Raw genomic sequence first — 13,335 nt, 5'->3', positions numbered from 1 at the left:
TACTTCTTGGTTCAGTGAGACCGGGGGGATTCAAAAAGAGGGGCGTGATATAAGGTTACATCATCCAGAAATAAAAGAACTTTTGGCATAAAAATATATAAATGAGGGTTCCAGCTGGGCGTCTCACGCTAGGCATTGACTTAGGTGGAGTGCTGGGTTGAAACCACTTACAGGATCGACGACCAGTAACATAAAAAACTACAATTCATACAAAACAATGCACTAAGAGCAGCTCTGAATATCCCCAAAAAAAGACCATATATCACCTGCTAGAAGAAATGTCCACTGGATGCCCATCCGTGAGCGCATTCTGTTCAAAACTATCAAACTAACACACAAATGCTTATCAAATACCGCACCCAGCTATCTGACAAGCAAATTCTCTAGACCTCAATCCAACAGACTCACCAGAGCCACTCAACAACACCTCCTCACCATCCCTAGATTCAAACTGGAAAGAGCAGTGGGTCGCAGCTTCCTGGTAGTGGCTGCAAAACAATGGAATTCCCTTCCACCATCTCTTAGAGAGGAACCCTCCTTTTGGACATTCCGCAAATGCCTCAAAACATGTCTCTTTTCACAAGACCTGTAACACAGTCGGCCTCATTAGGAGTTTGGAGGTAGCCATGCTGTTCTCACCGCCATGGATACCCCCAAACCAGATACTGGGTCCGGGTCCAACAAATATGGAATTACCGGGCCATGCCGACTTTAGCAGGCCCGGTAATTCCCATTCTCGGGACCCGGACCTGGTACAGCCCCATTCTCATTTGATCCCCCATAGGGCTCAATGGGAATGGGGAGGATGGTAACAACGGGCCCGTTAATGATGGGCCCATTGTTAGCATCCTGGCGTGCTAACGGGTCCCGCTCTGCACGTCTGGTCTGACCAGGCGTGAAGAGCGGGAGCTGCTGCAGAACTCGTAATGTGGCAGCCCGGAATGAACGGTGCCGGTCCCTTACCGGCACAGTTCATTCCATGGCCACCACACTCCTAATGAGGCCCAGTGTCTACCTAATTGCTAGATAATGATTTAGTGTGTGTCTCAAGACCTCTGTTCGTTTGCCTGTACTGCATGCATGTACCCTGCTGTGCTGATCACCTAAGCTGCGCTTCCTGTAACCAGCTCCCTGATGGCTTTAGGTTTGTTGGGCGCTACAGACAAATACATTAAATAAATAAATAAATAAACAAGATTGATCCAGCAGGTCTGAGGGGGATATCCTCATGGCCATAACACATCGGACCCTGACAGCACTCTTATTTTAAAAAAGTATTGGTACTAAAATTGAGTAGGGAAAAGTGGTAATTTAAAGTGGTAATGAAGGAAAGGGAAATGTATGCTGTGTGGGGTAGCACCCCATTGAAGAAACAAAATGGAATGAAAGAAAAGAGCTCAATTTTCAAAAGAGTTGACATTTTAAAGTCGGCCTTGATACTACTCTGAAATTGTAAAAATAGGAAATGGAACTCTCTCAAATGGATTTTGACCTTTGCACATAGAACCCAACTGCTTTTTGTGAAATGTACTGTACATTCCTGGTCACCTGATAGGTTTCTCTCACATTTTCGAGTCAGTAAGTTAATTGGGATATACAATCGGAATGCCTTTCCATCACAGTTTTTGATGACGTAGATTCAAAAAAACATTAAGGACAGGATTACCTATAACATAGAAAGTGACTGACATGGGCCAGTGTGGGTTTGGACTTGTAGACTAGATTAGGTGGACTGTTTTTACCCTAATTACAAAATTAACAAGGTCATTTTCTTTCACAATTATATCATCTACAATTCCACACAATATTACTGTACAACAGAGTCTTACCTCATAGACCACGGGGGTAATCATAAGTGCAGGACCCCACAAAAATGCTTCATCAATTTCATGTGTCTGGTGGTCTGATGCAAACCTGAAAGTAAACGTAGATAGCACATTGATGCCAGAAATCCTTTAAAGCACATACAAATGTCCACAATGTCACTGATCAAATGTTGCTAACAGCTCAATCAAAGCAACCTGAATACATTGAGATTAAACTTGACGACGGAGGGTAAATTAAAAAGGATCCTTTTAAAGCTCAAGGACCAACCTAGACCACAGGTTCTTCTCACACAATTGTATTCTGCAATGCATAGATCATAGCAAGTAATATCTATTTTTACAGTGACCCAAAATACTGCAGAGTAGGCCTCAACCTTTGCGCTGCATGGGTGGGAGCAGGGCTTTCCATTTGTCAGTTCTGACAGTCAAGTTTAACAGTTTCTCCCACTCCCCCACTAGCCCAAACCCTCCCAAGTCATCAGGGGGCAGCCAAAGAGCACATACCCACTGAAACTCAAACCTGTAATTGGGTAACAAAGGTTTAAGGTGGTGGCAACGTTCCTTTCTCCCCAAGAGACTTGCACTCCAAGTCAGAATTAGGCTTTTCCATATGTCTGGCACCCAATTGAGTTCTGTTGCCCCAGTCAGCCCAAGCATACCCACAAGTCATTGTGGGTGAGTCGGGTCATAATTGACCCATCAATCTCACATATCCAGTCCACACTGAAATTAAACCAAATGCACTAGGACGACTAGAGCCGGCTGCTTGCAAAGGGCAGCTGGCCACGGGTCCACCTATATGCCTCTTTTACAGCACATCATCCTCTCCAGTGTTCTCACAACTGAAGGGGCCTTTTTATCATGGTGATGGTAGGCTTGTGAAATAGTATGCACAAGTACTTCACTTACTGTTATTGACATACCACCGGGACATGCTGCCATCCATCAAGGGCCTTTGGTTGAAGTACAGATACCACAATCCTCGTACTTTACTCACCCTACACATAATTTGGGACACACAGGCACAGTATGCTTACCAGCCATTGAGTGGTCCATTTTCATCAATATTGTAAAATGCCCACCTGACCAATGACGCTGGGGACCTATTTGCTGCCTGCCAAAGTGTTCAGTGCACTTTCCCCATAAAATGTTCCCTGACAGTCTACTTTTGCTGAATGGGGACCTGTCATGTGCTATTTGCTCATGCAAATTACCCAAGTGGGTACAGAGAGGTGGCAGGATCGAGAGGGTGCAGGTAAGGTTGAAGTGACAGGGCGGCAATGCTGGAAGAGACAGGTGCAGGTGGTCATCAAGGCGAAGGCTATGGTCAGGGTGTCCTGACCACACTTATGGGCTGGGTGCGTAGGTGGTCCAGTGGATGCAAGGTGTTCCCTACACCTATGGGATGCGGAATACTGGTGGCCCAGGGGTTGCAGGAGTGTACTCTGCATCAAAGAAGCGGAGAAGCATTACACTGATTTGCAGCAGAACTCAAACCAGGCTTGGGAAGACTGGCTTTGTCAAACCCTGCCTGCAACAAAACATCATAATACATAAAAATCAAGAAACCTGTCAAAGTCTACTAACATTTGTGAAATCTCAGTTTAATTTTCAGATTGCGTAGCTTTAATGATGATATGTACCTGTTTACTAGTACCCATGCCTGCTCTTCTCCTGCCTCTCTGTCTATGCTGGCCCATCTCTATAATACCCCCATCCCATATTGTCAGCAGAGGGTATGTTCTCTACACCTTATCTTTTTTCTCTCTTTTTTCTTCCTCTTGGAATTTCCACATGCACGTCTCCTTGACTTCTAGCTGAGCTGTGTATGTACAACCAGAAACAAGAATGTGAACCAGTCTCTGCGGGTTCAACAGTCCAGGCATAGCCTTCTCAAGGTCGGAAAGGGTTTCATCAGCCATTCATCCTTTCCACATATGTGAACTGCCACCAACAGTGGACACACCCTTGGGGGCTGATTCATGGAATTATTTGCAACGAAAATCGTGGATTTGCACGCTATTCTGCGTGTGAAACCCTGTTTGTTGATTCATGTAATCGACTGCGCAGCACTTTTTCCTAACTTGCATGGAATTCGTGCAGGCTCGGCACGTTTCTGCGAGAGGTCGGGTACCTTGCCCAAGACTCCACTCAGGGCCTGGGCAGAGGGCGGAGTAGGGGGGCAGAACTCTGAAAAAAAGGAAGAACAAGGTCAAAAGTGGGCGTTATGAGGGACAGGCGGCAGGAAGTCCATAGCATGCCCACAAATGCTCACGACAAACCTTATTCATGACTGTGACCACGCAACCTCCTACCTACGAAATGCCCATGCAAATCCCTAGCTCTCGCCGCCACCCTGAAGGCAGGCGTACGTACACTTGCGCATAGCAATCGCAGTGCAGATGTGGGTTAGCATGTTGGATTTCGGGATGGGTGTACGCAGCCGGGGATCTGATTGTATGCTCAGGCAGTGTAGTTCTCGGCATGGGGCCCTTGCAGGATTAATGCGCTCTTTTCTTGGGCCTTTTGTTCCTTCCTTCAGGACTATTTGACTGCTCTTGGTTGCAACCAGGGAATTCTAGTAGGCTGGGGCATAGCATGGCAAAGCATGTTTTCTGTTTTTGTCTTTGAGTGGCACTTTAGGATTGAGCCTCAAAATAGTTTGGCTCCTGGATGAGAGCATCTCATCTGGATCTGTGTGTTTTGTGGCTAGGCAGTAGTTGCTTTAAATATCATTCATATGAATTCTGGCTCGGATCTGAAGCCAGACAAGCAGTTGAATGCCTTATTTACCTTCATGAAGCACGCAGTGGTGTGTTAAATGGCCCTAAGTGGGGCCAGGTATGCATGCGGGACAGCTGTGAGGTGGGTGTTCCCTCCATCAAGATGTGAGACTTCCAAAGCCGGGGCCAGGAAGGGCCTTATCAGATAATTTATACCATGTTGTTTGGGCTTTCATGTTATGTTGCCGGATGGAGAGATAGCAGCCAATAAAAACCACAGTGATTTAATACATATGTCCAACTGTGGTGTGCATCAATCCAGTTGCATGTCCTTCAGCCACCGTTGGAACGCCCCGCATTAGGTGGGTGGCCTAGTAGGATGAATCCCATGTTGATGGGATTCAGTTTCAAATAGGTGCTGGTTTGCTCCTTCTACACAATATAATGTCCTTCTGATAGTGTCCTTCTGATACAGGACACAATTTAGAGGCAGGAAAAAGTGCTCACATGTAATACAAGTAACATTTTACTGTGTCAAGTGTATTAAACAAAGAAATACACAATAAGACCCTTGCACACAGTGTGACAGGACCAACATGCAATTCTGAAAATATCCTTCCCGAATCGAATGTCCTTATCTCAATTTAAACAATAAAGGAGGCCCAAAAGGAACTTCTGTGTGCATTAGTAAAACGATTAATTCAAATTACCATGGCAACACAAAGAAATCATTGCATGGAACAGTCAAACAGTGAGCAGCAAACAGTTGGAGATTGTGCAGTGAGTTCCACCGCATGTGGACGTTTTATATTTGCAATATCAATGGCATGTAAAGTTTATTATGTGAATGCGGGCACCTTAAAATAAAAATGACAAATGGGTATAAGATAAATTCACATCAATCTTTAGCGTCTCATCGAAAGAATGAAGTGTTTTGTGATGACAGAATGGATTTTTCTTTTGGCTGTTTGAAATTAGACTATTAACTCCACTCGTCTGGAAAATTCCACTGACCTAGCAGGAACTCAAAACAGTTTGATCATTCACATCTGACCGGCCACATTACCAAATATTTCGAAAACTATTTACTTGCTGCAAAATGACACCAGGTCATGGAGGACATGTTCTGTCTGGTCTCCCTTTTAAGCGAATGGCAATGTTCATGCTGGGTCCAACAACCCATTACTGAAAATGGGAAAATAACTACCAAATCACTGGTGGCTAAGGAACAGACAATGCTGCAACTCTAGTATACAGTCAAACGATTGCGAACAGGACACTCAAAGAACACAAAAACTACTATAATCTTGACAGGCACCAAATATGCACTCGCCAAATAATTGGCATGCATAGAATTCACTGTCACCAATACTTGCCTTCACTGTCCTGAGGGATAGCTGGCAAGTTAGGTGCTCGCTTCTGAAATGGAGACAACATGAGTTTTGCAAGATTGAATCTCCATGCACGGACAACTCAGGCCTCCATCCTTCGAAGATCGATAAACTGAGTGTCGTTAAATTAGGCAATATTAACAACTCCTTTTGCAGACTTAGAAGTAGATGGAGTCTGACATGAAGCATTATGTATGCACATACATTTTTAAGATTCTATTATTTTTTGGTACTATTATTATATGCAAAAGCTGGAGTTACAATGTGGAGTTAAGCCACTACAATCATTAGAGGAGACTATTTGTAGGGATTTCCCAAATCATACAACATGTCAGTAGTATGCGCTTTAGATACAAAGTGGATGCTGATGTTAGGCTGTAGATGTGTTATCAATATTTATTGGAGATGTATTTGTGGCTTAATTATGAACTTGTACTGTTTCACCTTGACAGCTTCAGTAATGCACTGTTCAATGAGTTGACCAATTGATTTCGGGGGAAACCAGTTCTCCAAAAACGCAGACAGTTTGAAATTGGACTATTGCTATTCACATTTCACACTTATAAACCGGTCCGAAAAGATTTGAATTTGCTAAAGCTCCATACTTTGTTGTATGTGCCATGACCAGAACATGGATCAACGGGCAAGACCAACCCAGGTTTACCTTTGCCATAGCCCACATTTCTCTTATTACTGCTTTTCAGGGGCCAACTGAAACAATTATGCAATGACTGGAACAAATCTCCCAGTATACACACCCTTCACTGGCGTACAGAGCCCAGAGCAGGCCAATAACACCGCAAGCAAATGGGGCCCTTGCTATGACAGTAGCAGCTGTGATAATCAAGAGTCATAATCACGGGGCACGCGAAGCCGTGATGGTAAGAGATCATGTGATCACAACAATAAAAGGGAGTCAGAAAGCCAGCCAAGGACACTGCCGCTCTAGAACTACACCCGTGTGTGTGACCCATATTCCATGTGCTACGCACCGAGAATCCCTTGCCAGAGGGTGCCCCCCGTGCACGTATCATCACATTGGCAATGAGGCTACGAAATGGCCCAATGCAACTGGCACTTCAAGCCAGGTCGCGCAAAGCCGCACAAGCCTGATGGCCACAGTCCGTGCACATACAGGCCTGCTGACTCACCCACAGAGACGCGCCCGCCACATGCCCTCTCACACTGCAGGAAGGCACAACAGGGCGCGCCAAAGATAACTGAGTAACGTTGAGCACCAGCACTGCCCCAAGCACACCACAAAGGAAGTGTATCTCCTCACATGGAAGTGCCCCAGAACCAGCTGCACCCCGGTGTGCCTGCCACATGCCAGGTGCCCATACAAGGTGCTAGCCAGGGCCCACAGAAGTGCACAAGTGAGATACAAGACAGTGCCACGCCGCAACCTGTGCATTACCAAATCCATCCAAGCACGCACAAGTACCCACAAAGGATCACTGCCCCAGTCACGTGGAGCACACGCACAGGTCCCCCACAGGACCCCCATGGCCCATCCAGTGGCACAAGCTCTGTTATAGACATCCATCATGGCCACTGACCCTAATGCATCACCAGCAACGGCACAGGGATAGAACCCAGACTCCAGCATGTGGCTGGACATGATGTAGGGTACCTTTATTAGGCCTTTTGAGCCGTTCAGCCCCAGAGCTGCGCTCCACTGGGAGCTGTAGGTCCAACAGTTTGAACTTAGTTTGAATTCAAGGAAAGTCACAGATGATGAAGAGAAAAGGATGCTGCTAATGCTCGAACTCGGCACGATGGCACTGAGACTTTTCAACGCGCTCTGAGGACAAATATGCCGCATCGAAAGCCGTATTGACAAAGAAGTTTAAACCCCAGTTGAGCTTGGATTTCAACGTTTCAAAATGAGCCAAGCATGACAACGTCTGCAAAAGAACATTGACGATTTTCATGGGCACCTATGGGAAATGGCTATTGGATGTGATTTCCCCGATGGGGAACTCGCACCGAGACAACAAGTAATACATGGCCTCTGCTCTGCGAAACTTCGCAGAATGATGCTGTCTGAAACTAACCTCCCTCTGGAAACCATCCTCGCCATGGGATTACAGCATGAGAGGACAGATGAGCACAGGGTAGAAATGGAGCAAATGATCAGCTGCCTGCCACTAGACACTGAAATCCCGAATAATAGCATGACTACCATCAATGCACTACAACAAAACAAATCCCAACACGTGGCCGCACCAAACAGACCAAAGGACTGCTTATGGTGTGGTGGCCAACAACACAAAGAGGAACCATGCCCAGTTTACGGCATCACGTGCTACACATTTGGTAAGGTGAACCACTATGCGTCAGTATTCCTCAACTCCAGGAGAATGAGAGAACAGCCAACGCAAGAAAGGGCCTGAGCATGGAAGGTGACCCCAGGCCTAAAAACGCACAACCATTCTGCCCACGACAGTCAGACCAACGCCCATGAAACCAGTCGACAAAGATATGTGGCAGACCCAGAGGGAGAGCTTGTGACGTTAAAGGAAGCAACGCAGACAGCAGCAGTGATGACAATGACAAATTAAGTGGAGAGCACTCCACGAACCGCACAAACCGATATAACAGGTCAAGAAGGGAACAGGCACACATGATCTCAGCAGTCAAGCCAGCAAACAGCAGCCAACCACATAACTCTAAATTGCACCGCACTTGCGTGGTAACAGTTTGAGACATCCCAGTGAAGATGATGATTGACACCGGGGCCACCGTAAATGTGATGCCAACCACCAAATTCAACAAGCTTCACCCCAAACCAACCCTACTGTGAAAGCCCATTCAGCTGTTTACATATGGGTGTAAGAAACCCCTACCGGTCATAGGGTACTTCAAGACAAGCCTTACCTACGGTGAAAGGAGCTGCAAGTCTTCCATCTATGTAGGAGACGCAGGCATCGAGATGCTGCTCAGTTGCCCAACGGCATAAAAACTACAACTGATCCTGTTCATCTTCGCGATCCACTCAAGGGAAATCGATCATATGCTGACCAAACACAGAAAGCTGTTCCAAGGAATCGGATGCCTGAAGCGGAGAACCGTGAAACTCCACATTTACCCCACATTGGTCCCCAAAGAAGTCCAACACTGATGGGTTACATTCCACACAAACACAACTGTATCTGCATGATAACCTTGCCCGAGTGAACTTCAAATTATCCATGTGAACTGCTGCTTTCTAGCCCTAGTACCCAAATTGAACTCTGATGTGCTACTGCCCTGGGCTTCGAGCTAATGCCTCTCTAGTCCACCGACAAACAGAATCTAGAAGTGCTACTACCTCTGTACTGAACTGTTGCCCGCTAGAACTTAGTGCAACATGTGCATCTATGTGTGCTACTACACACGTAATGAAATACTGCTTGTTAGACCTCAATGTTAAAGCTGAATCTAGGAGGGCTACTGCCATGGTATCTGAACTGCTGCTTGTTAGACCCTAGTGATAAGTCGAATTTAGATGTGCCAATGCCTATGTTCTGAACTGCTATTTATCAGACTTTAGTGATAAGTCGAATCTAGATGTGCCAATACCCATGTTCTGAACTGCTGTTTATCAGAGTTTAGTGATAAGTCGAATCTAGATGTGCCAATGCCCATGTTCTGAACTGCTGTTTATCAGACTTTAGTGATAAGTCGAATCTAGATGTTCCAATGCCCATGTTCTGAACTGCTTTATATTAGATTTCATCGACATAACTGAATTCAGGTGTGCCACTGCCCTGCACTCGAATTGCTGCCTCCTCTGACCCAGGTGCTGTATGACTGCATGTCCACCGCCAACAATTACCCCATACTAATCTTATCCCGCCCACGCACACAATGCATCTCCACACACTCTATACTGTGCTACTAAGATTACTTCTCTATACTATGAATAGGCAATACCCCTTCACGTCACTAAACTCACTTGTACACGAGTCCCCACCTAATCCTCACAAACCTACTGACATGATTACCACACCCTGCACTGTTCTCCAGAGGAATCTCAAATTACGTGCAAGGGTTTATGACCGTTAAACCAAAGTACCTCACAGCAAGGCTACCACGAGCCCCCATAACCCCACCCAGCACCCTCTTTAACTAAAACAGTAGACTCTACCGTGAATCTAGTCATGCCCAAAAAAGCACGCATAAATCCTCGATATCGCCTTCAAAACCAGTACAACCTGGGACCAAGGGAGCACTGATAAATGCCCGCTCTATGGTAGCCCATGCATCTGACATTGCAGACCTACTCTACAATGAAGACTTAGACTTCCTAGCTGTTACTGAATCCTGGCTACACCCAACAGCAGGCCCGGCAATTATGCTAGCCATTCCAGACGACTATACTCTGCTAAGACTTGATCGTACCACCTCTCGAGGTGGAGGTCTTGCCATTATTGCTAAAACTAAATTTCCCCTGATTATTGAGACACCATCCAATGCAGGTTCCTGTGAATCCTTAACTGCAAAACTAGCCATATCTAATACACAATCAATTTCCATCAACCTCATTTACCGACGACCTGGCCCCTTAGGGTCATTTGAAGAAGACCTTACTAACATCCTATCCAACAATCTCAAGAACTTTTCACAAAACATTTTATTAGGAGACCTCAACCTGGGTTTTAGCGACCCCACAGATGCTAATGCCACAATAATTAATAATACCTTAGAGGAACTGGGATTTACCCAGAAGATCACAGAGCCCACTCATACCAAAGGTAGAACTTTGGACTGGCTAGCTGCGCATAACTGCCCACTCCTGATCTCTTCTATACTTCCTCACCCGAGGACCGATCACTACTTGATCTCGTTTACCCTAGAGGCAACACCAGCGCGAACAGACAGTATAGCTCCAGCGGTCCAGACCAGAAATAAAAAGAACATTACCCATGAAAATCTGATCCCATTGATCGCACCGACCTTGAACGCCATCCCGGACCATACAGATCCCTTTATGATGGTAGACATATACAATAAAGTCATGCTCTCATCTCTTGATACCAGAGCCCCATTGCAGCTGAAAAAGAGCAAACCTAGAAAACACATCAACTCCTGGTTTTCTCCCCATCTTAAAACCCTCAGACAGGAAAAGCGACGTTGTGAAAAAATCTGGAGATCACAGCCCTCCGAAAAAAATAATAACCTGAGTAGTCTAGCCTCCCATTACAAAAAAGAAATCATCCTGGCCAAACAAATGTCCTACAGCACCCGAAACCTACAAGCCAAATCCAACACCAGAGAGCTCTTTACTATACTAAAAGAGGTTGAATCTCCTATCCAAGCTCCTGATTCATGCCTCAAGGATAAAAACTGGTGCAAGGGTATACAAAATGCCTTAGCCAATAAAATCTCTTCCCTCAAGACAAAGATAAACACTAAAAAAGACTCCCTTCTCTCTACTACTAGACCTAGTAGTTTCATCCCTAAAAAGGCTCACTCTATGCAGGCGCAACCCCATGCGCACACTCCCGACTTTAACTTCCACATAGTATCCACCAAAGAGGTAGAAAAGGTCATTCTTACCCTCAAACCATCGAACTGCCAGGGGGACCTATGCCCGGCACAACTGATTAAGGACGCAGCTCGTGATCTTGCACCATTTATTACCAAATTAATAAATGCGTCATTTACATCAGGCACCGTACCTAACAATCTGAAACAATCATGGGTCCTTCCCCTGCTCAAAAAACAGAATCTAGACCCTTCTACTCCCACTAACTACCGCCCCATCACCACAGTACCGTTCCTTCTTAAAATCCTCGATAAAATAGCATACCAACAAATCCAACATCACCTCGAGCACTTCCAGCTCTTAGGAGTCAGACAGGCGGGCTTTAGGCCTCAACATGGCACCGAAACTGCACTCATAGACCTTAAGGCACAGATAGATGAGCTGAGAGATCAGGGTACGACTGCACTACTGCTACTTCTTGATCTCTCAGCTGCCTTTGACCTGGTCGACCACAAGATTTTATGTGACCACCTTCAAAAAGCAGCCCACTTCTCTCAAGAGGCTACTGACTGGATCCAATCCTTTCTTTTTTTAATTTATTTTTTTAACCTTTTATTTATTGAACAGCTTGGCAGCATAACACAGGCGAACAATACACAAGGCAGCTACAAGGTAGGTACAGTTAAAACAGTACAGGCATACAGTCAGTGCATCTAGTATGAACATTTTCTATCAAAAACACATACAGTTCGAACGCAATGTAAGAGAGCCCTTAGCTCAGGATGGACACCCTGCATGAGTGGGTGTATTAGTTGGGGAAGTTGTATCCGGTGTCGCATTTAAATCTGACATATAGGAGCGAAACCTGAGCTAAACATCCCTAGGCCTCGAGTGGGCTGGTTGTAGGCAGGACCACACTTCCTCAGTGTCTGAGGCCCATGTGAGAGCCCTGAGCCATTGCGCATGTGTGGGAGGTGCGGGGCGAAGCAAACAGAGCAGAATGGCTCATACCGCAAGGAGCATGCAAAGGCCGGCCAGTTTCTTGGAATTTCGGGGTAGCCCTGGAAAGTCATGGAATAGGCACCTCATTGGGGAGGGGTCGATACGTTGGTCAAGTATAGCAGATACAGTTGTTAACACCGTCTCCCAATATTGGGAGAGGCGGGGACAGGCCCAGATCATGTGCATATAGTTGGCGCCATCCTGCCCACACCTGGGGCATCTTGGGCAGTGCTCACTAAGCATACGATGCAACCTGCTCGGGGTCTAATGAAACCTATGCAACACCTTTAGTTGAATCAATTTGAAACGGGAATTGAAAGACACCTGGTGTATACGGGCACACATGTGGGCCCAGCATTCGTCCGTCACCTCCACCCCGAGGTCCTCCTCCCACGCCGCCTTAGCCCAGTGAATTTCGGAGTGGATCTGGATTGTATCATTGTGTATAGCCTAGATATTTTCCCTCTGGTAGGTGTGGGGGAAGTCAGTTCTTCAATAGCGGGATCGTCCGGTGGCATTGCTGGAAACATGGGGTAGTTTCTTTTAAGGGTTTTGCGTAGAGCTGAATACTGAAGCCATGCACTCGGGCCACCCCTCAAGGGCAGCGGCCGGTCGGGCCACTCAACAAAACAACCTTGCTCGAATTAGTCACGGAGAAGCTCGTATCCCGCCTCAGCCCATCTGCGCACAGTCGACGGCGGTACTTGTGGGATCCCGGGGAGAAAGTTCCACAGTGGGAGATTGCCATGAAATGGATGAGGAGTATCTAGCAATTTCAACGTTTTCGTTAGCGCCAGGGAGGTGCAAGTTTCAGTGTATCCCGTGCCAAAGGAGTGGGTTGTATCACCAGGGTAGCGGATGTCCCGGTTGCTGACCGCCAGTTTTTCGAGTCTAACATGTGGAGGAGGGTCTGTTGTGTT

General features: G+C 46.2%; 1 protein-coding gene across 1 annotated transcript in view; it reads right to left on the bottom strand.

Annotated features, from left to right (window-relative positions):
• The window catches only part of LOC138513998 (lysosomal alpha-glucosidase-like), a 1,078,298-nt gene that overhangs the window by 372,064 nt on the left and 692,899 nt on the right, over positions 1 to 13,335 (bottom strand). The window contains exon 17 of the mRNA XM_069629222.1: positions 1,830 to 1,914. Within this exon, the coding sequence (XP_069485323.1) occupies positions 1,830 to 1,914 (85 nt within the window). The remainder of the gene's footprint in view (positions 1 to 1,829; positions 1,915 to 13,335) is intronic.

The sequence above is a fragment of the Ambystoma mexicanum genome, chromosome 12 (assembly GCF_040938575.1).
Source record: "Ambystoma mexicanum isolate Mex_15411 chromosome 12, UKY_AmexF1_1, whole genome shotgun sequence".
NCBI classification, from domain to species: domain Eukaryota; kingdom Metazoa; phylum Chordata; class Amphibia; order Caudata; family Ambystomatidae; genus Ambystoma; species Ambystoma mexicanum.
Note: the sequence above shows the minus strand (reverse complement) of the source record. Positions and strands in the feature narration are given on the sequence as shown.